Below are 21,928 nucleotides of genomic sequence, written 5' to 3'. Positions count from 1 at the left end.
AGCCCGCCCACCTCGCGGACATCGACGCACCCCCGCCGCCCACAACCCACCTTCCCTCCCCTGCTGCACTGCCCATTGCTACCAGCGGTCACCGACGCGCGCGTCCGCCAACACGCCACGTTCGCTGGACTTCACCTCTCGTTCAACCCTCCACAACCCGGACTACAGGACAGTCCCTCCGCCGCAGGGGGGAACCCTTGTAGCGGCCAACTTCACTAACATTGACATCGCTTGTGGCCCCGCGAGTTCTTACCTCGAGCCTAGGTGTCTAGCGCACCGTCAGTTCATTAAGATGTCATTCTTCCTTCGGCCATCACTTGTATCGGACCTCGTTTATTGTAGCGCAGCCAGGCTCCCACAGCTCCCCATAGAGCCCATAGTTTGAGATAATTCATGCAACACTGGACATGCAACCAATGAAAATGAACTATGATGCCTACCATTCGGCCAGGAGTCTCTCAGTTTGGCTCGCTTTTCGGCCCGGTACTGGCTACCATCTGCTTTTACTTTTACTGGTTTTCATGCAGACGCTCGTTATTCCATATTCCTGAACAACTAGGCAAATTTTTGACACAATACACATTTATTTGAAACATCGTACTGATTCAATAGTCTGACACAAATATTCACCGTGCGTACAGAGTCTGGTCCAAATCGTTGCGTTCGTTGACCAAGTTCGAACTCGAAAAACACACACACACTCTACTCCCAGAAGTGAGCGACGCTCACACGAGTGCATGCGATTTCACGGTGAACATGTCCTTTCGTTGGTTGCAGTGCGAAGGTTTCAACGAAACGAGCAATGCTTGTCGCACGGACACCGAATCATGTCTCCGTTGTGACTGCATTTGAAAATGCGACGGCGCTCACAAGTGTTCCTCAGGCGTCAGCTCACCACTGCATTCCAGTTCTGAACTCGAGAGACTGTTCGTACGTAGGATACTTGTGTCGGGAAACATCACAACACGCGCTGAGTCACTCTGACACACAGACAAATCTGGGACTTCTCTTTGAACAATGCCGTCACACGGTGGTGTCAACTGACATCGTCGAGACGCGAGACGCCGCTGTCCGCTGCCACTTCTCTCCCTTCTCTTCTCGTAACTGCCCGCCGGACAGGCAGCCCGCGAAAGAATGCTCTTTTGAAACTTTGCCAACCAATAGCGGCGCGGAGCGCGCAATGTCCTTCGGCCAATGGGTATCAACTATGATGCCTGACGGTGTAATACCACGTGTTTATGACGTGCAAACATTTTTTTAGAGCCGCGAAGAGGGGGAGCTATGGGGGCCTGGCGCAGCTACACATACATATACAGACTAGGCGAAACATAACATAACATATTCAGGAAGAGGAACGTAACAGGAAGATATTCACACTGATACATACAGTACAGAGTTAGAGATATACAGTACATAGCACAAAAAAGGGAAAAACTGTACAACTTCACGTGTTACTGAGTGAACGCAAGAGGAGAGTTTTAAAAATGTTTGGATGGGAGCCAGGTGGAGTGACGGCGCGTCGGGAGAGAGAAAAATTCTGTCCGCGGTTCAAACATCCGCCGTGAGCTGGCGCCACCGTGATTGGGCCCGACGTGCGGCTCCGCTCGCATGAAAAGCAAGGGCTGCTAAAGCATCATGCCCATCATGCCTGCGTAGCGCGCTTCTGTAAGCCTTCATACGAATGCTCTGGTGAATGTCGTAAGTCGCCTGATTGAACATTGTCACCACAGCATAAAGTGAACCACTGGCGCGAAGTGGAAGGCATACAGTCGAATGTGCTACCGCGGAGCCCGCAAGGGCAGCAAGCCAAGGAAACGGAGAGAATTGGGGGCAACGACAAATTAGAGTTTCTTTGGGTTAAGGAGAAATTCAATTGTTCGCGTTGTTTTGAAAATGTGGTACTAATATATAGGAAGAGGCGAGAGCGAGGAAACGACTTAAGAAGTGCTGAATGTTTGAATAGGTTGCCGGTATAGTATTAGGAGATGTGCCGAAGGGCTACCGCAAGGTAAAAAGGAAAGAGGGACGGAGTCGACACGGCTACGCGACACGTTTATTAAACATTTAAAAATGTCAAGAAAGAAAAATGAGACGACTTAAAAAACGTCAGGAACACACACGGGCGCTCAAATTCAAATCAGTGCGATATCAACAAAGCAAGACTACGACGCCGAAAAAGTATGTGCTAGGAGAAGTGGTGTCCTGCTGGTGGAAAACCAGGCGGCACATTCCGCTAAACCACTAGACTAGTTTTGAAAGCTTGCGCAGACTTCGCGTCTTGTTCTTTTCGTTTCTTTTGAGCTGGGTACAGTATTGGCTCGTTCGCACTGCAACGTACTAATGGAGCATATGCGCCATTATATCAACTTTATGCTCACTGCATGGGAATGACAAATTGTAATTGTCTAGCATGTATTCAATTGTCAGGCCATATACCCCTTTGTCACACGCATGACCATCATGAAGCGCATTACCAACCTGACCCTCGTGAAGCGCGTCCCAGGTTTTCGAGACGAACCTTTCTTCGAAATGTTTCTCGCAGTCATAGTCTGTAGTCTGAAGAAGGCGATCTTTGCGTGGAATGGCATGTCTCGAAACTTTCAGGCGGTCCCCTTCTTTAGGAGCGGAAAACAGGGACGCCTTCTCTGTACACATTTTATACCCGGAGTTACATCGCGGCACGAAGCACTTCTTCCCCATGTCGGATCCATTGTCATCAGAGCTTTTTTGTCATCAAATACATAAATTTGTAAGCGGAGACAAGTCTCAGAATCAAAATAGCGCACTCTTCAATTTGGAGCCAATGCACGGCAAACGCGGAGGCAATGATAAGAAGGCCCCAATACAAGTGTCGCGCTCTGTCGGCGTGGAAGAGAAGCGCGGACCGACCTTGAACCGCCCGACCGCGTGGAGGAGGCGCGGCGTCGGATCACCTTACTATCTAACGTGGATGGGAGTTAAAGATATCAACAAAAGGGTGAATTGCGTTTGTCATTTGTTGAATACGTACGATCGGATTTGCAGGCATGTGGTGGGATAAGTACAATATATATTCGTGTGTCGGGTTACGTTGACAGGTACGGCGATATGAAGCTGATGTAATAAAGATGGTGTATCGAGAAAACTGTGTAAGATCGTATAACAGAGCATAATATCATGAAAACGGCGTCGCGTTGAGAGTGGTTGGAGGTTAAGAAAGGACATTATCTCACTAGACATACATTCTAAAGTGAAGGCTTTTTCTAAAAAATGCGCTATGTACAATGTGTAGAAATTTCTTCTGGACAGATTCAATCCGTGACGAGTCAGTGCAGGAAAGGGAGTTCCACACTGGAGACGCGTATTCCAGTCGCGGTAAAATTAAGGAACCATACAGGTGAAGAAATACAGAGTGTGTGGAAAAGATTTTGCATATATATGTGAGCAAACCAAGAATTTTGAGAGCTGAAGAGCGTACGTAAGAGACATGATCATGAAAACGCAGCTGGGAGTCGAAAACGACCCCCAAATCCTTCAGTACATCGACACGCTTGATGGCATCGGAACACGTGTATGTATTGCATATAATGTTAGTTTTTCTTGAGTAAGTCACATGTTTCGTCTTCAATGGATTAATAGTCATCCCATTTTTAGAGTACCATTCAACCACAGAGGAAACGTCAGTTTCTAGCTTATGAACGTCATTTGGGTCGTGGATAACTTAATAATAATAATAATTTTTTACTAATGCCCAAGAACGGCCGCTAAGGCCATGGTGTTGGCACACACAATACACATAACTCACAGTGGATACAATACAGACATAAACGCACAAATAATTATGACACACATATATATAATACATATACAGTGGGATACTAACAGAGGTACATTACAAACATAACAGTCATATGTACTTACATATTTACAGTCAAATATACCACGCAGTACACGCGATGAAACATCAGCAACAAAACTACATAACACGCATACCTACTTACATATTTACAGACAAATATACCACGCAGTACACGCAATGAAACATCAGCAACAAAACTACAGTAGATAGATTACGCGCAGCACATAAGTTATACACACTAAGAATATTTACGCCCATTTAGGTGTTGAAGGGGTGTATTTTGCAATTTACACCCTACAGCCAAAAGCAGAACACCTACCCAGGTGCAAAGATGGTGTACTGTACAGTTTACACCCCACAGTCAAAATATCAACACCTATCTTGGTGTAAAAACGGTGTACCGGCTGAGACAAAAGTTTGGGAAACGCACGAGCGTCGTCAACCCTTTGCGGAGCGACATCCTGCGAAACAAGGACGTCCACTTGATGCCAGTGGCTGTTATCACTTTCGATAAGGCTGCTTTCCATGCACAGTCGAGGCCAATGTCAGCCATCCACCCCTGAGTGAATGTGCCCACCTCCGGTTTCCATTTCCATTTGACACTGCTCGCACGTTTTTGACCGAACCTGTACACCACTACTCATTCAGTTATGAAATTTGTTTGACTCGGGTCCTTACAGAGTGTAATTAGGGTAATGACAGCGAACTTCTGGCTTAAAATGGAAATTAATGAGGTATCATTATAGCTGTAAAAGTTCATGCTAAGAACAGAAGAAAAGAAGGAAACAGTACTAAAAAAAATTGCATTCATTTTTCAGCATTCCCGTAAGCTGTGCATTGCAGTTTCTCAAATCCATTACAATAATACAGGAATAAATTAATATATTCAAAATGCATGCCAGCATTTTACTTCCACCAGACGCATGGTTGTGGGTCCTCTGGTGGATGCACGCATAATGGTCAACACAGCTTCCTCTGATGGCTCTTGACTGTACCCATATCCTTGCAGCTGAAGCACAGATCACCATCGGCCCATGCATCTAGAGTGTGTAATTACTTACACCTCACTGCTTTCACACCAGGACTGGTGTAAGTTATCAAACACGAACTTTACGCCACAAGGGGTGTAAGAAATATTTCAATTTACACCCTTCTAAAGGGTGTAGACTCTTACACCCTACTGACTTTACACCGAATTTGGTGTGAGTTACCAAACTCCAACTTTACACTCAAAAAGGTGTGATATGTTTTAGTGTGTAAGATGGAATGAGACGATATACGGTACAAAACAAAGGAATGAATCACGATTGAAAGTTCACTGATGAAGGAAAGAAATAACGTCGCGTTTAAGGGATGCGCTGGAGGCGTGGAAAATATCACATGTGGGGGGAAGCGAGTTCAGAAGCATTTGGCATCGGGCAATTGTATCTCTGGGGCAGAAGCGTTTAACGTAGAAGACTGGTGGATTACGAAAAGCCGCGCGAGGAATACAAAAGTTTAGGAGGCTCAGCAGGAGTGGCTAATCGACACGGGCATGGACACTTAGAGCACTGCACGAGCCTAATTTTCAGGCCCGTGCCCGGCCCAGGCCCGGCTGCTACGGCCCGCACCCGGCCCGGGCCCGACGTCTTCCATATATTTCCAGCCCGGGCCCAGCCCGTACCCGACTGTTTCCATGCTCAGGCCCGATCCAAGCCCGCCTCTGCTCTAGTTGTTTTTGAGGTTCGGAGGCGTATTTAGATTTACTAAAGAGCACAACGCAGCAAGGAAAAGGACGCAGCTAATTGGTGGAGAGCCAGGAGGTACGCTCGAACGCAGCAGCTGCTGTGTTTCTCTGTCGGCAAGCCGCTCTGTGCTTGGTGGTTGCTTGCTTGGGAATGCAGCGCGCAGCGGCGCGTGGGCGTATTGTACTGTTGGGGACACGGTTAGCTAAAATCGCCTGTCAGTACTTCGCCGTCCCATATTACCTCGGTTGCACTAGAAAGTGTTGTGCCTATATTGGACTTGATGGTGGACCATGTGCAGCGCATGTTTAATACTCGAAAGAAATAGTCTTGCAACACCTGAATATTTGAGATGCGATAAACCATGATCACATGTAAAAAAGTGATAGTTCTCAGATGAGAATATACCTGATGTCCCATACCCAATGGGGAAAAAAGTAACGTGAAAATTCAGCTGTCCAGTCTCTTGAAGTGAAATTTGTTCGCGTACACGCCCGACCATGTCTGGCGTTGTCAAGCCCGTACCCGACCCGGGCCCGGTGGCTGAAGCCCGAGCCCCGCTCAGGCCCGCCTAAAAAATGCCAGGCCGGGCCCGGCCCTGCCCACGGGCCGGGTCGGGCTCGGGCTTTCGCTTAGCGCTTGCTGGAACTTGTACGCCACATCACACGGCAAGGTGCCGTGCGACGGAGTAGGAGGAACTGTTAAAAGGCTCGCTGCAAAAGCCAGTCTCCAGCGGCCACAGGAGGGGTAGATCCTAACACCAAGGGACTTGTATGTGTGGCCAAAGGACGCGCTGAGCATAAATTGCCTGTGGGTATCAAAGGACGAAGTTGCAGCAGAAAGGACCATCCTTGCCAAAAGACACAGCCGCTGCATTGCATTGCCTGGGACAAGGAAGTTTCACCACTTCGAACCAATTTCTGAGGGCAGAATCGCGTTTTCTTCTGAGAGGAAATCTTTCCCGGTATGCAAGGGGCCTAAGACAAACAATAGCGGTGGTGAGCGTTTATTTTCAACAGGGCGTGTTTTGGGCAGGACACCTCGTGGTTTAACTTTTTTCCTCTTTTAGTGTGACGCGGAAGTATATGCGTCACAAGTGTACATAAAAGACGAACCGTCGAAAAACCCAGGAAGACAGTAGTACCAAGCATATAAAACTAACCTGTTAAAGGGTCTCTGCTTAGCAACGCGTCAGACCAGTATGTGCCTGGAAGGGTGCCTTGTCCGCGCCCAATGCCAGGCAAACCATGGCCGAGAAAAAAATTCATTTCTCGCGTTTGTCAAAAAGTTATTCTCCAGATTTTTGATATGTTGTAGCTGAAGCATTGTGCTATCAAATGACGTAGGTCGGCGATTTTTAAGTGGTCTGCCACATTCCGAAATCTTCTTCTGTAAAATGCAAAGTTTTGATGTGTGTCACTTTCCAACGGTTCTCACACAACAAGTGTATATCCCAGACATGCGAAAATTTTTGTTAGCGTTCCCCATGTGCTAGTAAACAGGGAGCCGTACCTACTTTTCCAACAAGGTAAGCAGGGAACGCGGAATAAAATCACAAAAGTTGCACAAACGGCGACATTTGGGTCCGACTTTAGAGGGCGAGCGAGAGAGTTATTTCGCATGCCCTGCTTAACTTATGCTGCATAATCCTCGGATGACATAAAACCACATTGGTTCGTATATAGAAGCAAGCACGCGCGAAAAGAAGACGAAAACCTGTGGTATGGTCTTCTCGCCTGGCGCAAACTCTGAGGTGCTCTAAAAACACAAGGAATCAATATTTCGAGTTGGGACATTCGGTACGATTAATCTGACAGTGTCCCCCACACACCCTATTTTTTTAAAAAATATTGGTGATGGGCGATTGACAACCTTGGACCATTCCCCATGGAATGACCCAACTCCTCCCCGCACGACGTCATCTTTTGAACTTATTTGTGCTTTGACGAATCTAGCACCCCTGCGTTGAAATTCGCTTTACAATTCCTTTAACAGCCGCCCCTTTTTCGTCCGGCGCGAAATATCTTTATCGCAACTGGCAAGTGACTGTCATTATGGCGATAAATGCGCACTGCCTTGCCCATCCAACGGCACGACCGCAATCCTGTTTACGAGTTTACGATTCGTCCCAGCTGTTCATACTCTTCATTGGTTCCGGTGTAAAGTTGCATTTATTAACATACAAATCCCCTTCCACGCCCTGAAAAGCCGCCCGTTTTCACCACCGCCATCCGCCACCATGACAGGGAACCACCGCCTTCGCTTCGGGACCAATGGGAAGTGTTCTTTCTGTTGGACGTTTTTCGAGGGAGTTTCTTTTCTGCTGAAAATAAGAGGCATGATCTCAATGAATTCTCCCGCAGTTGCAATGAGATTCAATGTGAAATAAGACGACCAATTCATTCAATGTGCATAAGAGAAGTATTTCTCATTGAGGGGATTGAGTTTTGCAGGGGAGCGGCCTTCGCGACAACATGTTCCACCATGTTGTGTGGCGAAGGCCGCGCACAGTGAATAAGGAACCAATTCGAGGAATTGGTTAATGAGTATCAGTGAGAAACGCTGACTTCCAATTGATTTAATGAGATACTTCACCAATACAGGGAATGCGAAGCCAATTGAATGAATTGGCTCAATGTGAACGAATGAGACACCATCATTCCCAACTGAACGAATGAGGTGAAACCTTTTGGGCGCCGAAGCAACGTTTCCCCATCTGCGCTCCAAAATAGTTCGCGTGATCTCAAATGTTTTTGAATATGGAAACAGAACTTCCCCACATAGCACGCTCCTAGCCAACCACACTCTAAAAAGAGAACTTCACCGCATAGCACGCTGTGCGCCAACCATTGCCAAAAATGGTAGGGTTATCGCTTCTGGTCCGAAGAGATGTGGGCGTACGCCTTTTTGTGGCAATTTGGATATATGATAAATGCCACAGAAATGCGTACGATGACATTCAACATACATCTGACCGTACTGTTCAACAATGCACTCCAGGTCACCCAAGCAATCAATGCTCATCAGAGGCAGACATGTACAAGATACTCAAAAATGTATTCAAGATAAGATAATAAATACTAACGTTGGAATGTAATTAAGATAGAGTATAAATACGTGAAAATTAAAGTAATTAAGATAGAGTACAAAATACTTCAAAAAGTATTTGAAATACAATTAAGATACTCGAGTACCTCTCGCAAATAAGGCAGTCTTGTGTTTTAAGCGTACACTTTCTTTGCCCGCAGTAGCAATTGCATTTCAAAATGATCGTCTGACACCTTTGCCCTCTTCCTCTGCACAACATTGCCCGCAATACTGAACAGACGTTCCACAGGTGCACTGGAAGGCACAGCTGGACAGAAGTACCTGTCCAGCATTATAGTCAGCACTTGGAACAAATGCCGCACTATTTGTTGCGTCAGAGAAGAAACCTGTGACTGGCCTTGGAGCTCTGACTCCTTGTACGCCAGCCGGTGACAGCATGTCAGGGAACTCGTGGGACTATTAGAGAAATTCATGACTATCTGCATGATTTTCCTGTTTACAAGTGCACTACTCCTATATATCTGATATGTTTCTTTTGCTAAGTTTTCTTGTCATGAGGTTGCACACATACTCAATCACGGTATCAATGCCCTTTCTCGTGGAACGATGGTTTTCTTCCAGCGTGCGACAAAGATTTCAGAGAAGGTCTACAGTGCTGCTATAGGCAAACCATCTGCAGATGAAGAATGCGAGCAGTAGTCTGTTGCTATACATATGAGCTCCCGGATGCCTCTAGAGTATAGCAGTGTCCAACGGTTCATCTTCGACACAGCTTCCGGTGTGTTTAGGACAATGTAGTGTTGTTTGATTGAAAGAGCACGTAGCTATACATGTTCCTTATAACGTTTCGCATACCTTATGCTGGTGTGACAATATAGGGGCAAGCAAAATACCGTGTGCTGGAGTGGGTGCAGCTCTTATGCAGTGGACTCTAAAACGCTGAAAGTTTGTTGTTTGGAATCCACAACCTCCACATACCTTCTCTTTTCCAGTCCGTGGGGTTTGCACATTCTCGACAGGGCACAAAGGCAGAACAGGTGTTGGAGGTGCCGGTTCCCCACTTGAACTCTATTCTTGATCTGAAATTTGCATTGTATATGTTATCAGGTGTGGTCACCGTAATATATTTACAAGACTGACACACTGGGGGAGCCTCCTGTAAGTGACTGCGGCAGACATGCCTCCGAATCTGCGCCTGCATGCATGTCTGACTCGTCACTGTTAACAGGCCTGTACTGCAATGTTGTGAAAATTGCCTGGTGAATGTTGAAACATTAAAGAAATGGTGCGAGGGCGCATTCACGAAAATCATGTGTGAAAAAATGGCATACCAACTGAGGCGTGTGAAATCGGTGCGTGGCCGCGGAACTCGCATCAGCCAGGGAGGGGTCCATATTTCCACATTTCTACGCTGACACAGAATTCTGTGCACTCGCACGGTGCCGCGCAAGTCAAAGTTAGTGTACCCAGCATATACCTCCAAGAACAAAATAAGCTCGGAGTACAACAGTGTATCGCGTCAGTTGTATATCCCTGCAGCTCAGATTTTTTTTTTTTTTTTACCTTCACGATTGCAAACCGGAAGGAAGCATATGATTACTTAGGCGCTAGCTGCTGGTGCGTTGCATGGCTTGTCCGCATTCAGCAGTTTTGATCAGTCTTGATGTTTGAACGAAACACGCACAGCCATATAACTTCCCACAGCCCGCGCACGGCGGTGAGTGGGAGGCGCCCTGACACGCTGAGTTGCAAACGATTACGCAACGCAGAGTGAACAAGGTATATATATATATATATATGTTTATAAGTCCCAAACGTCGCCACACCAGCATTGCACAGCTGTTTCGGCCTTATTGGGCCTTCATCAGCAATGCGTAGGTGGGCGACGTTTGAGCGAGTGGCGTCGGAAGGTCACGTGGAACGTGATGTCCTCCCGTCAGGGTGAGTGACTCACCTCTGAAAGCCCAGTGCGAAGCCAGTAAAGTATTAAATGAAGAAAAATAGCATATATATATATATATATATATATATCATATATACATAATTCGCAACTTACAAAATATCAATCGAGTGAACATCTGAAACAAAAAGAGAAAGTCAAGTTTATTCAATGTTAGAAACAATACTTATTCAAAAACGAGAAACAAATTTAATTCCAGCATTGTTTCCGATAACTTTGCAACAGTAACTTCTACACGCAGAAGCCACAAACAAACAACACATCTGATATTCAAATTAATGTAAGAGTATTCTACAGATGAAATCAACAGGCACAACTCAAAAATACCTTCCCAACTCATAGAATATTTTTATTAATATCAATCGAGTGATCATCTGAGACAAAGACAAAGCAGTAATTGATTCAGGCAAACACTTTCTAAACAATACATCACAGAAACTTGTGTTCATCATTGAGGACCCGCTAGTGCATTCGAACAATAAAGTGAGAGGGAAGCCGCTAACCATAAAATTCCCACACACTTTCGGCAAGGTTACGCCCGCAGTGAGTAGGGGAATTCTCCGTGGTCTTGGTACACAATGTAGTTGAAGGCCATAAACTCTCCCCAACACACCCAAGTCAAGATAGGGAGGGGCGGACTCTATAGTGTGGTCTTTGTACACAAGACAGACAATGGAAGCACACGTTTTTCCTTACACATCGAATCTTTTTGTAAATCATTTTTCATAATTCTCACAGCGGGATCTTAAATACATCCTAAACCACATAACGTGATAAATTTTTAATCAATAAAGTGAACACAAATATGATTTAATTAAGTGAAGCAGCACACTAGAAAACAGAACAAACAAGGGAGTTTCAGCGAACAGATAGACGGACTTTGTACTCGCTACCATAGGTCATGGGAGGACGTGATGAAAAGCTGCTTCGAAAAAGAAGCTGCCCAATAATTCTATTACCACAGCATTTTCAATACGTCCTAGACATGGTCGTATTCAGAGATATGGTACAGATTACGGAATCTACAATAGTTATAAAAATATTTGCACGTCAACATCGGAACGGCCACTCGGATTAATGGTGGGGTTTTTGAAGTTTGCTAACGAAGAATTGAAATACACTAGACCGGATGTAATTGTAATCATTGCAATGGGCATTGCATTAATCAAGAAAGCAATGAGATGAAATTATCATATATACAAGCAGTCTATATCGCACGATTCGTTGCGGATTTGTTGAAATTACACCTAACCATTGAAATGCAAAGTACATAAAGAATCTTATCACGTGACATGCTCCACTACAGCGTCTAAACAATCATTTTCTTCTACCAGTTCTTGCAATGACGTCGAATGAGCAGAAGTTCTACACTGCAGTACAAGGTCTAATGTATCATCACTTGCTGAAACTCAACGAACATATCAATCGCGGTGACGCGTGAGGCGAAAATAATACAATCTATCCAGCTATCTTTGCTACTAGAACCTGGTGGGGGCAACACACACTCTATCTCTCCAAGCGAAGAAACCGCACGTCCTTTAATCTATGGAAAGGGGCACTTTCTCTCTCTTTCACATTCTTTCCTGCAGTTTTGACTTTGAAAAGTTAAATAAGAAAATGATCTTTAATGATGAGTTTGCGTTTTACCTCATTATGAGCAAAAACTTATACAATTAAAGTATATCCTTTCCATTTGTAGTGCGTGTGTGCTATGACACTAGAAATATGGTGACAGCTTTTTCAGTATGGCTACATGAAACCTCGGGTACATTTTGTGAATTGGACCTACACTTACGTGTGACCTGTGCTGTTTACACTGATTACTTATACAAAAGGAACATTTGCTTATTATAATTAAGGTTATGTACCTTCGATCATGTTTATGCATAGTGCTCATCCTCACTGTATAGTTGTCAAACATTTCTGATGACACTTGTGTGATTCGATCCTCCGAAAATCTCATTGCGTTTGTGTGCCGTGTGTTACCAGGATTAATATTGTAGACTCCGCCTGCTCGTCATGCGTGTAAAATCCTTCATTTGCATCGCATTATTTGTTAATGTATTCTGTTTTTTTTTTGTCGGCTCTCCAACTGTTTTAGAAATATATACACTGTGCAATCTAGTTCACAAAATGTGATAAGCTTTCGTTGAATATTTGTGTTCCTTTTTTGTAAACGAAGGTTGATATAACATGCCTCTATATTTCAATTAGCGATTTCTTCTCCTGCAATTCTATCCTTCGGATGATGATGTTGTATAGAGTGTAGTCGTGTAAAACCTCTGATTGTCACCGCTGATTCCATGTGAGGGTCCTTGGCCGTATAGTGTGGAATATTCGTCTCCTTAGCAATCATTGTGTTCAATCTAGCCATACTAAATATAAGCTGTTTCCGTGGCAATGCGTAGAATTGATTACATTGATGGGAAAGATTACATTTAGTATTTAGTTATACACTTGCTTATTACTTATTATTTTATGCTTATAATTTATTATTAATTATACAGTTGTCCTATTACAAACTCTGAAGTTTTCGTTTGTTGTCTTGATTGATTAAATGAGAATTCATTATAAAGTTTAGTCTTATTATTGGCCTCTTGAATCCAGCGAATGCAGGCGATACGTTCTCGCCGTTTGGATTGTTTCAGTAACATGCGCCTTGTTGCGACGAACTTGCACAGTCTCTTATTGATGTTTTCTTTCTTTGTATGAAGATTCTCGAATGGCGTACAAGAGACTATTAGATGAAAATCGTCCAGTGGTCCACCGCAATTGATATGTTCGTTGAGTTTAACAAGTGATGATACATTGGACCTTGTACGACAGTATTGAACTTCTGCTCATTCGACATCATTGCAAGAACTTGTGAAGAAAGTAATCGTTCAGACGCTGTATTGGAACATATCACGTGCTAAGATTTTTTACGTACTTTCCATTTCAATTGTTAGATGAAAATGCAACAAATCCGCAACGATTCGTGCGATATAGACTGCTTATATATGATAATTTGATCTCATTGCCTTCTTGATTAATGCAATGCCCATTGCAATGATTACAATTACATCTGGTCTAGTGTATATCAATTCTTCGTTAGCAAACTTCAAAAACCCCACCATTAATCCGAGTGGCCGTTCCGATGTTGACGTGCAAATATTTTTATAACTATTGTAGATTCCGTAGTTTGCACCATATCTCTGAATACGACCATCTCTACGACGTATTGAAATGCTGTGATAATAGAATCATTGGGCAGCTCTTCTTTTTCGAAGCAGCTTTTTATCACATCTGTCATATATTACCTGTGCTATTATGTCACTGTATGATCCACGTCCATACAACCTGCCCCGATTGTTGTGCTGGCAACCAGGGAGGATTATCAAGATGGCGGAATAAAGAGTATACCGTGAATCTGACGGTGCGTGCTTCTCATCGTATACCAAGCAACACAACAACTGGCGACGAGTGCGAACTCCTTCGGGCATATTCGAGCGATGCGCGCAACTCCTCGTACAGCACAGATGTCACCAAGCCACTGACTCCTGAGGTGCTACCGAGAACACAAGAGGTGAGCAACGAGCATTCAACATGGCGGTCGTACCCGCTGCCTTACCGGCATTTCCTCCGTTTGACCTTTCTTCGGATCACACTACTATTGGGGACCGTTGGCAGCGCTGGATAAATCGATTTGAAAATCTACTCGTTGGTCTCAATATCACAAGTCCAGCCCAAAAGAAAGCACTGCTTCTACATTACATTGGGGATGACGGATATGACGTATACACCTCGCTGGAGCCGCACCCAGGTACAGCCGTAACTCAATCCTCCGAAGTAGAAACACGACCCGATGCAGCCTCCACGGCAGATGTTTACGCTACAGCTAAGAAAAAGCTCCACGATCATACCGTCCTTGTCACAGCAACGCCTAGTGAGTCATTGCTTTGTTTTCGGTTGGCTGAAGCACTTGGGCTCATATCCATTGCTTACAACGTGGCGACAAGCAAAGAAAACATTCTAAGCAAGTACCCCAAACTGTTCACTGGCCTTGGAGAGTTAAGAGGATTTGAAGTTCAGCTCCACATCGACCCTACGGTTCCACCAGTCGCACAGAAAGCACGTCCTCTTCCATTTCACATTCGTGAAGCAGTAGAAAAGGAGATCGACAGGCTGATACAGCTAGATGTTATTGAAAAAGCCACGGGTCCAACAACGTGGGTGTCCCCCATAGTCGTGGTTCCAAAGCCACACGCTCCTGACCAAGTGCGTCAGTGCGTTGACATGCGCCGCGCTAACCAAGCTATTATACGAGAACGCCACACCTCACCTACACTAGAAGACCTCGTTACCTGCCTAAACGGTGCAATGATGTTCTCTAAACTAGACCTAAACGACGGCTATCATCAGCTGCTACTTAAGGAAGACTGTCGTCATATCACAACGTTCGCAACTCACATGGGACTTTACAGGTACAAGCGGTTGAACTTCGGAATAAACGCAGCCGCCGAACTTTTTCAAAATACGGTTCGTCAAGTACTTGCGGGCATTCCCGGCGTGATAAACATCAGCGACGACATCCTGGTATATGGCAAGACCGAAAGAGAACACAACGACTCCCTTGACGCTACCCTGAAACGCCTCACCGACTGTGGAATCACACTGAGTCCAAAAAAATGCAGCTTTTTCCAGCGTGAGCTAACATTCTTCGGACATATCTTCTCAGAGAAAGGCATCAAACCAGATCCTGCTAAGGTACAAGGCTTCCTAAATATGCCACCTCCAAGAGATGTGTCTGAGGTCAGAAGCCTTCTTGGAATGATCACTTACTGTGGCAGGTTCATTCCTAACCTAGCCCAGCTAACAGCGCCTTTACGCTCCCTGACAAAGAAGGAAACACCATGGAACTGGACAACAGAGCATCAAAAAGCACTGGACCAGCTAAAGGACGTGCTCACTCATAGCAGCAACCTGGCCTACTTCGACCAGAACAAAACCACCCATCTCACAGTTGATGCAGGTCCAAAGGGATTAGGAGGCATCCTCGCGCAGGATGGTGGTGACAGAACTCATGTAGTGGCATATGCCAGCCGTAGCCTTACAGAGGCAGAGGAACGCTACTCGCAAATCGAGAAAGAGACTCTTGCTGCGGTCTGGGCCATAGAGCACTTTAATATCTACCTCTACGGAACCTCTTTTGTGCTACACACTGACCACAAACCGCTTGTGAATATTCTGACAAATCCAAGTTCGCGACCATCTGCAAGGATTGAACGACTGTGTCTACGAATTCAGCAGTACAGCTTCATTGTACAACACCAGAAAGGATCAGAAAATCCTTCAGATTACATGTCCCGACATCCTGTAGGGCAAACCAACCCAAGGTTTCGGACCAGCAAGGTACCTGACGAGTATGTCTTATTCCTGTCAAGAATCGCAGTACCTCGTGCAATAAACACCGAGGAAGTCATTAAGGCAACATTGGCCGATGCCACGTGTCAAGAACTCACACAAGCAATTCAAGCATGCCCCTCTATGAGGCACGATCTGTGGAATAAGCCGCACGTCAAACCCTACAAGCCTCTAGAGACTGAACTGTCTGTGACGCCACAAGGTCTCATACTGCGAGGCACAAGGTTACTGCTCCCTTCAGGTCTTCAGGAACGTGCAGTTCAGCTTGCCCACAAAGGACACATGGGCATGGTGAAGACTAAACAACTGCTCCGCGAGTCCGTTTGGTTTCCCAAAATGGATACCCTCGTAGAAAAGGCAGTGCGCAATTGCATTCCATGCCAAGCTGTCACACATGGACCAAAACGCGATCCTCTAAAGCCAACTCCACTGCCTGACGGGCCATGGGAAAACCTTGCGATGGACTTTGCAGGCCCATTTCCGAATGGAAAGTACCTTCTGGTGCTTGTAGACGAATATTCCCGTTTCCCGGTAGTGGAAGTCGTTCCGTCAAGTGGAAGTCGTTCCGTCAACCGCAGCGTCATCAACCATAGCAGTGCTAAGAAGGACTCTGTCACAATTCGGCATCCCGAAGCAAATAAAAACTGACAACGGACCTCCTTTCAACTCCTCAGAGTTTAAACTCTTCGCACAGGAACTCGGTTTCCGACATCACAGAGTTACTCCGTTGTGGCCTGAAGCGAATGGAGAGGCAGAACGCTTCATCCAAACACTCATGAAAGCGATTAAAACGTGCCATGTGGAAGAGCAGAACTGGATGCAGAAAATACATGACTTTCTGCTCTGCTACCGTGCTACTGCGCACACCACTACAAAGCTTTCGCCATATGAGCTCCTCTTTGGAAGGAAAATGTTGACCACCTTGCCGAGTTCGGTACACCGTGAGACCACGGACACACGCGACGCTACTCTCTCCAACGATACAAGAGCAAAAGAAATATCGAAAGCACGAGCAGACGAAAAACGACATACTAAGGAACACACTCTTCAAAAAGGAGATGTTGTTTTGGTCAAACAAAAGAAGATTAGTAAGTTGACGTCGACATTTGACCCGGTGCCTTATATTGTCGTAGAAGTCATAGGCAGTCAAATTTCAGCAAAAAGAAATAATCATATCATCACACGGAATGCAAGCTTCTTCAAAAAACTTGGAGCGGAGTATAAGCACACACCTAACGTAGAAAATAGTGACGAAGACGACGAACTGCTTGATGACACCAGACGCGACGACCCACAAAACCAAACCAGCAACGATCCACCAGATGATGATCGACACCACGACGGTGTTTCCGCACAGGACTCTGGTTCTCCCAACCGGTACCCCATCAGAAGTTCAAGAGGTGTGCCACCAGACAGGCTCAACTATACCTAGAGCTGCAAGAGGGAGAGCTGTGACTTTTGAACCTTTTGTTATCTTGCGTTATCCATTTGTGTTTTCACCTATATTTCTTCCAGAAATCGTTTCTACATATAAGGTGGAGGGGGAATGTCATATATTACCTGTGCTATTATGTCACTGTATTATCCACGTCCATACAACCTGCCCCGATTGTTGTGCTGGCAACCAGGGAGGATTATCAAGATGGCGGAATAAAGAGTATACCGTGAATCTGACGGTGCGTGCTTCTCATCGTATACCAAGCAACACAACATCCTCCCATGACCTATGGTAGCGAGTACAAAGTCCGTCCATGTGTTCCTTCCTTGTTTGTTCTCTTCTCTAGTGTGCTTCTACACTTAATTAAATCATATCTGTGCTCACTTTATTGATTAAAAATTTATTGTGTTATCAGGTTTAGAATGTGTTTAATATCCCGCCGTGAAAATTATAGTAAATTATTTACAAAAATATGCGATGTGTATGGAGAAAAGTGTGCTTCCATTGTCTCTGTTGTGTACAATGGCCACACTAGAGTCCCTCCCTATAGAGTCCCACAATCCCCACAATAGAGTCCCTCCCTAGACTCCCTCCCTATGTAGGAGGGAGGGACACATACCCTACCCCTCCCACATACCCTAGACTTGGGTATGTGGGAGCGAGTTTATGGCCTTCAACTAGATTGTGTACCAAGACTAATGGGAGAATTCCCCTACTCCCTGCGGGTGTAAACTTGCCGAAAGTGTATGGGAACTTTATGGTTAGCGGCTCCCCTCTCACTTTATTGTTCGAACCCACTAGTGGGTCCTGAATGATGAAGACAGGTTTCTGTGATGTATTCGCGCTGCTTGTTTAGAAAATGTTTGCCTGAATTAATTTCTGCTTTGACTTTGTTTCAGATGATCACTCTATTGATATTAACCAAAATATTCTACGAGTTGGGAAGGTATTTTTGAGATGTGTATATTGATTTCCTCTGTAGAAAACTTTTACATTAATTTCGATTTCAGACGTGTTGTTTGCTTGTGGCTTCTGCGTGTAGAAATTCTTCTTCCGCCTCCGTCATGCCCCGCATCCGCAGAAAGTACTGTTGCAAAGATATCATACATTTCTTTCCCGTTTTTGAATAAGTATTGTTTCGAACATGGAATAAACTTGACTTTCTGTCTTTGTCTCAGATGTTCACTCGATTGATACTTTGTGGGTTGGGAATTATGTATGCATGATAGTTGTGTCTGCTGATTTCTCGGAGGAAACAAATAGTGCCAAATAAAGCTTTTTTTAAAGCCAAGTAAAGTTTTTTGGATTCTGGCATGACATAGCAAGTTGAAGTTCTCGTCCCTCTTGTCTTCGGTCAACACCCTAGCATAATTCAATGCACATTTCTTACCTCTCGGAACCTTGATGTAGCAGCCGCAAGGACAGAATTTGCGACCATAGGCTGGTGTGACAATACAGCACTGTCGATGGCATGCCCCTCTGCTTCTCCCTGTAATGGAAAGTGCGTGGACAGAAGTACCTGTGCAGCATTATAGTCAGCACTTGGAACAAAGGCCACACTATTTGTTGCATCAGAGAAGAAACCTGTGGCTGGCCTTGGAGCTCTGACTCCTTGTACGCCAGCCGGTGACAGCATGTCAGGAAACTCGTGGACTATTAGGGAAATTCATGACTATTTGCATGATTTTTCTCTTTACAAGTGCACTACTCCTATATGTCTGATATGTTTCTTTTGCTAAGTTTTCTTGTCCACATTGTGCAACTGAGCTCAGGCCAATGTTTCCCGCAAAGCTTTCTATTTCTTTTTCATGTATCCAACTCCAACCCAAAAATGAAGAACGCATCACTTACACGAACCTCAGACCAGCTCTAGAACACGGGTCCTCGTTTTCTTGGTTGGATCGCTTCTGAATCCCAAAGCAAATTATTTGGGATAATAGGTGGTAGGAAAAATCAAGCACTGTCGATGGCAAGCCCCTCTGCTTCTCTCTGTAATGGAAAGTGCGTGGACAGAAGTACCTGTGCAGCATTATAGTCAGCACTTGGAACAAAGGCCACACTATTTGTTGCATCAGAGAAGAAACCTGTGGCTGGCCTCGGAGCTCTGACTCCTTGTACGCCAGCCGGTGACAGCATGTCAGGGAACTCGTGGGACTATTAGAGAAATTCATGACTATCTGTATGATTTTCCTGTTTACAAGTGCACTACTCCTATATATCTGATATGTTTCTTTTGCTAAGTTTTCTTGTTTTACACATTGTGCAACTCAGCTGTGGCCAATGTTTCCGCAAAGCTTTCTATTTCTTTTTCATGTATCCAACTCCAACTTAAAAATTAAGAACGCATCACTTACACGAACCTCAGACCAGCTCTAGAAGTCGGGTCCTCGTTTTCTTGGTTGGATCGCTTCTGAATCTCAAAGCAAATTATTTGGGATAATAGGTGATAGGAAAAATCAAGCACTGTCGATGGCAAGCCCCTCTGCTTCTCTCTGTAATGGAAAGTGCGTGGACAGAAGTACCTGTGCAGCATTATAGTCAGCACTTGGAACAAAGGCCACACTATTTGTTGAATCAGAAAAGAAACCTGTGGCTGGCCTTGGAGCTCTGACTCCTTGTACGCCAGCCGGTGACAGCATGTCAGGGAACTCGTGGGACTATTAGAGAAATTCATGACTATCTGCATGCTTTTCCTGTTTACAAGTGCACTACTCCTATATATCTGGTATGTTTCTTTTGCTAAGTTTTCTTGTCTTACACATTGTGAAAATGAGATCTGGCCAAGCTTTCCCCGCAAAGCTTTCTATTTCTTTTTCAAGTATCCAACTCCAACCCAAAAATGAAGAACGTGTTGGAATTAGAGGTGTGAAGGCTCGCTACCGACGCGTGAGTCCACGCTGAGAGGAAGCACACGACATACCAAATTTTGTGGCACACATATTTAATATGAGCACGGAGTAAAAAGGCTGGCTCACAAATCGTTGTCTTCGCCCTGTCGATGGGTTGGCCTGTCTTCCGAGTCGCTGCAGTGGCCGCTGCCTTGTCTCTTGGCTTTCTCCCTCCTGCTGTTCCGATCCTAGACCCTGGTTCTTCCTTCGGGAGCTCTGGCACAACTGCCTTCCCCCACGGATGGTGATCGAGAGTTCGAGACCAAACACCGAAGAAACGGACACTTTCCGAGAAACGGCAGAGACGGGGCCGATCGACGGTGTCGCGTTACACCCTTTCGAGTGTAGGAACTGGACGGCGCCCCCGAAACCATAAATAACGTTTGTGTAACGGCTTCGCTGTTCATTCTACGTCCGTTTGGGCTGTGAGGTTAAGCAGTCACATCTGGTCCTTCACAGAGGAGACAGGAAGCAGTGGTCCGTTTGTCTCGGTTACCAGATTCCAACTGGCCCGAGGATGTTTATTTACTCGAGCCACGGGGCAGGTGCTGGATGTCAGGGACTGGCGATGCAGCTGCTACAGGGCTCCCCCCCTAGCGACCTGCTGGGGGCAGGGAGCGAAAACTGGCAAGCTTGCGTGCCCAGGCTACGTGGCATGGTCGAGGAATCGGGTGACTTGGGTGGAGAGGTGGAGCTGTGCGGTTGTCCACGGAAGAGGGTGCCGTCGATTTGTGGCTGCTGGGAAGGGGCGAGCTGAGGGACACGTCGAGGAACGCCGGCTTCAGGCGATGGACGGAGACTGTGTCCTGCCGGCCGTTAATAAGGAGGGTGAAGTGGTGGGTGGTTCTGGTGGTCACAGGGAAGGGGCCGGAATACGCAGGCTGCAGCGGCTTTCTGACGGCATCGCATCGCACAAACACGTGAGAACACGTATCCAGGTCGGGGTGTCGGTAGGTCGGACCGGACCGGGCAGGCGAGCGGGGTGGCACTGGGCGCAACGAGGACATAACACTGCGAAGACGGGATACGTAGTCTTGTTGTGCGTCGGGTTGCGGGTCTTCTGGGACGGACAAAAATTCACCGGGAAGTCGGAGCGTTGTGCCATAAACCAGCTCCGCGACGGTACAGTGACGGTCGGATCGGAGGGCTGTGCGTATTCCAAGAAGGGCAACGGGGAGTACTTCGGGCCAGGGTGTATCAGGAGTGGCACGCAAGGCGATCTTGAGCTGTCGGTGTAGTCTCTCGACGAGCCCATTCGAAGCAGGATGATAAGCTGTTGTACGAATACGTTTGGCGCCCAATGCGTTCGTGAAAGCGGCGAAGAGGGCAGACTCGAACTGCCGACCTCTGTCAGTCGTGATGATGGATGGTGCGCCGAAACGGGAGATCCAGGTGTTGATAAGAGCGCATGCGACTGTTGGAGCAGTGGAGTCAACAATGGGCACCGCTTCCGGCCAGCGGGTGAAACGGTCAACGGCCGTCAAGATGTAGTTGAAACCCTGGGAATGCGGAAGTGGACCGACCAAGTCGATGTGAACATGGTCAAAACGGGCGTCAGGTGGCAGAAAAGGTGCTAGCGACAGACGGGTGTGGCGCTGGGTCTTGGTTCTTTGGCACGGCAAGCATGTG

The 21,928-nt window shown here is 45.9% G+C and overlaps 1 protein-coding gene across 1 annotated transcript; it reads right to left on the bottom strand.

Moving 5' to 3' along the window:
• Nucleotides 1-7,736: 7,736 nt before the first annotated feature.
• Nucleotides 7,737-19,692, bottom strand: LOC135369719 (uncharacterized). Its single transcript, XM_064603232.1, has 4 exons — nt 19,263-19,692; nt 18,802-18,900; nt 9,589-9,689; nt 7,737-7,882 (listed from the first exon to the last, which is right to left on the bottom strand). The coding sequence occupies exons 1-4, from the start codon at nt 19,580-19,582 to the stop codon at nt 7,737-7,739; spliced, it is 666 nt and encodes a 221-aa protein (XP_064459302.1). The 5' UTR covers nt 19,583-19,692.
• Nucleotides 19,693-21,928: the final 2,236 nt, after the last annotated feature.

The sequence above is a fragment of the Ornithodoros turicata genome, chromosome 10, assembly GCF_037126465.1.
Source record: "Ornithodoros turicata isolate Travis chromosome 10, ASM3712646v1, whole genome shotgun sequence".
Lineage (NCBI taxonomy): Eukaryota > Metazoa > Arthropoda > Arachnida > Ixodida > Argasidae > Ornithodoros > Ornithodoros turicata.
Note: the sequence above shows the minus strand (reverse complement) of the source record. Positions and strands in the feature narration are given on the sequence as shown.

What these genes read in the sequence shown, in the direction of transcription:
- LOC135369719 (XM_064603232.1), bottom strand. Translation starts at nt 19,582, where the DNA reads ATGAATTTCTCTAATAGTCCCACGAGTTCCCTGACATGCTGTCACCGG. An exon ending in AGAGCTGGTCTGAGGTTCGT is followed by an intron (nt 18,901 to 19,262) that starts GTAAGTGATGCG and finishes TTTCCATTACAG; the next exon opens with GGAGAAGCAGAGGGGCATGC. An exon ending in CACGGACTGGAAAAGAGAAG is followed by an intron (nt 7,883 to 9,588) that starts GTATGTGGAGGT and finishes TATTTTCAGCAG; the next exon opens with AAAAGAAACTCCCTCGAAAA.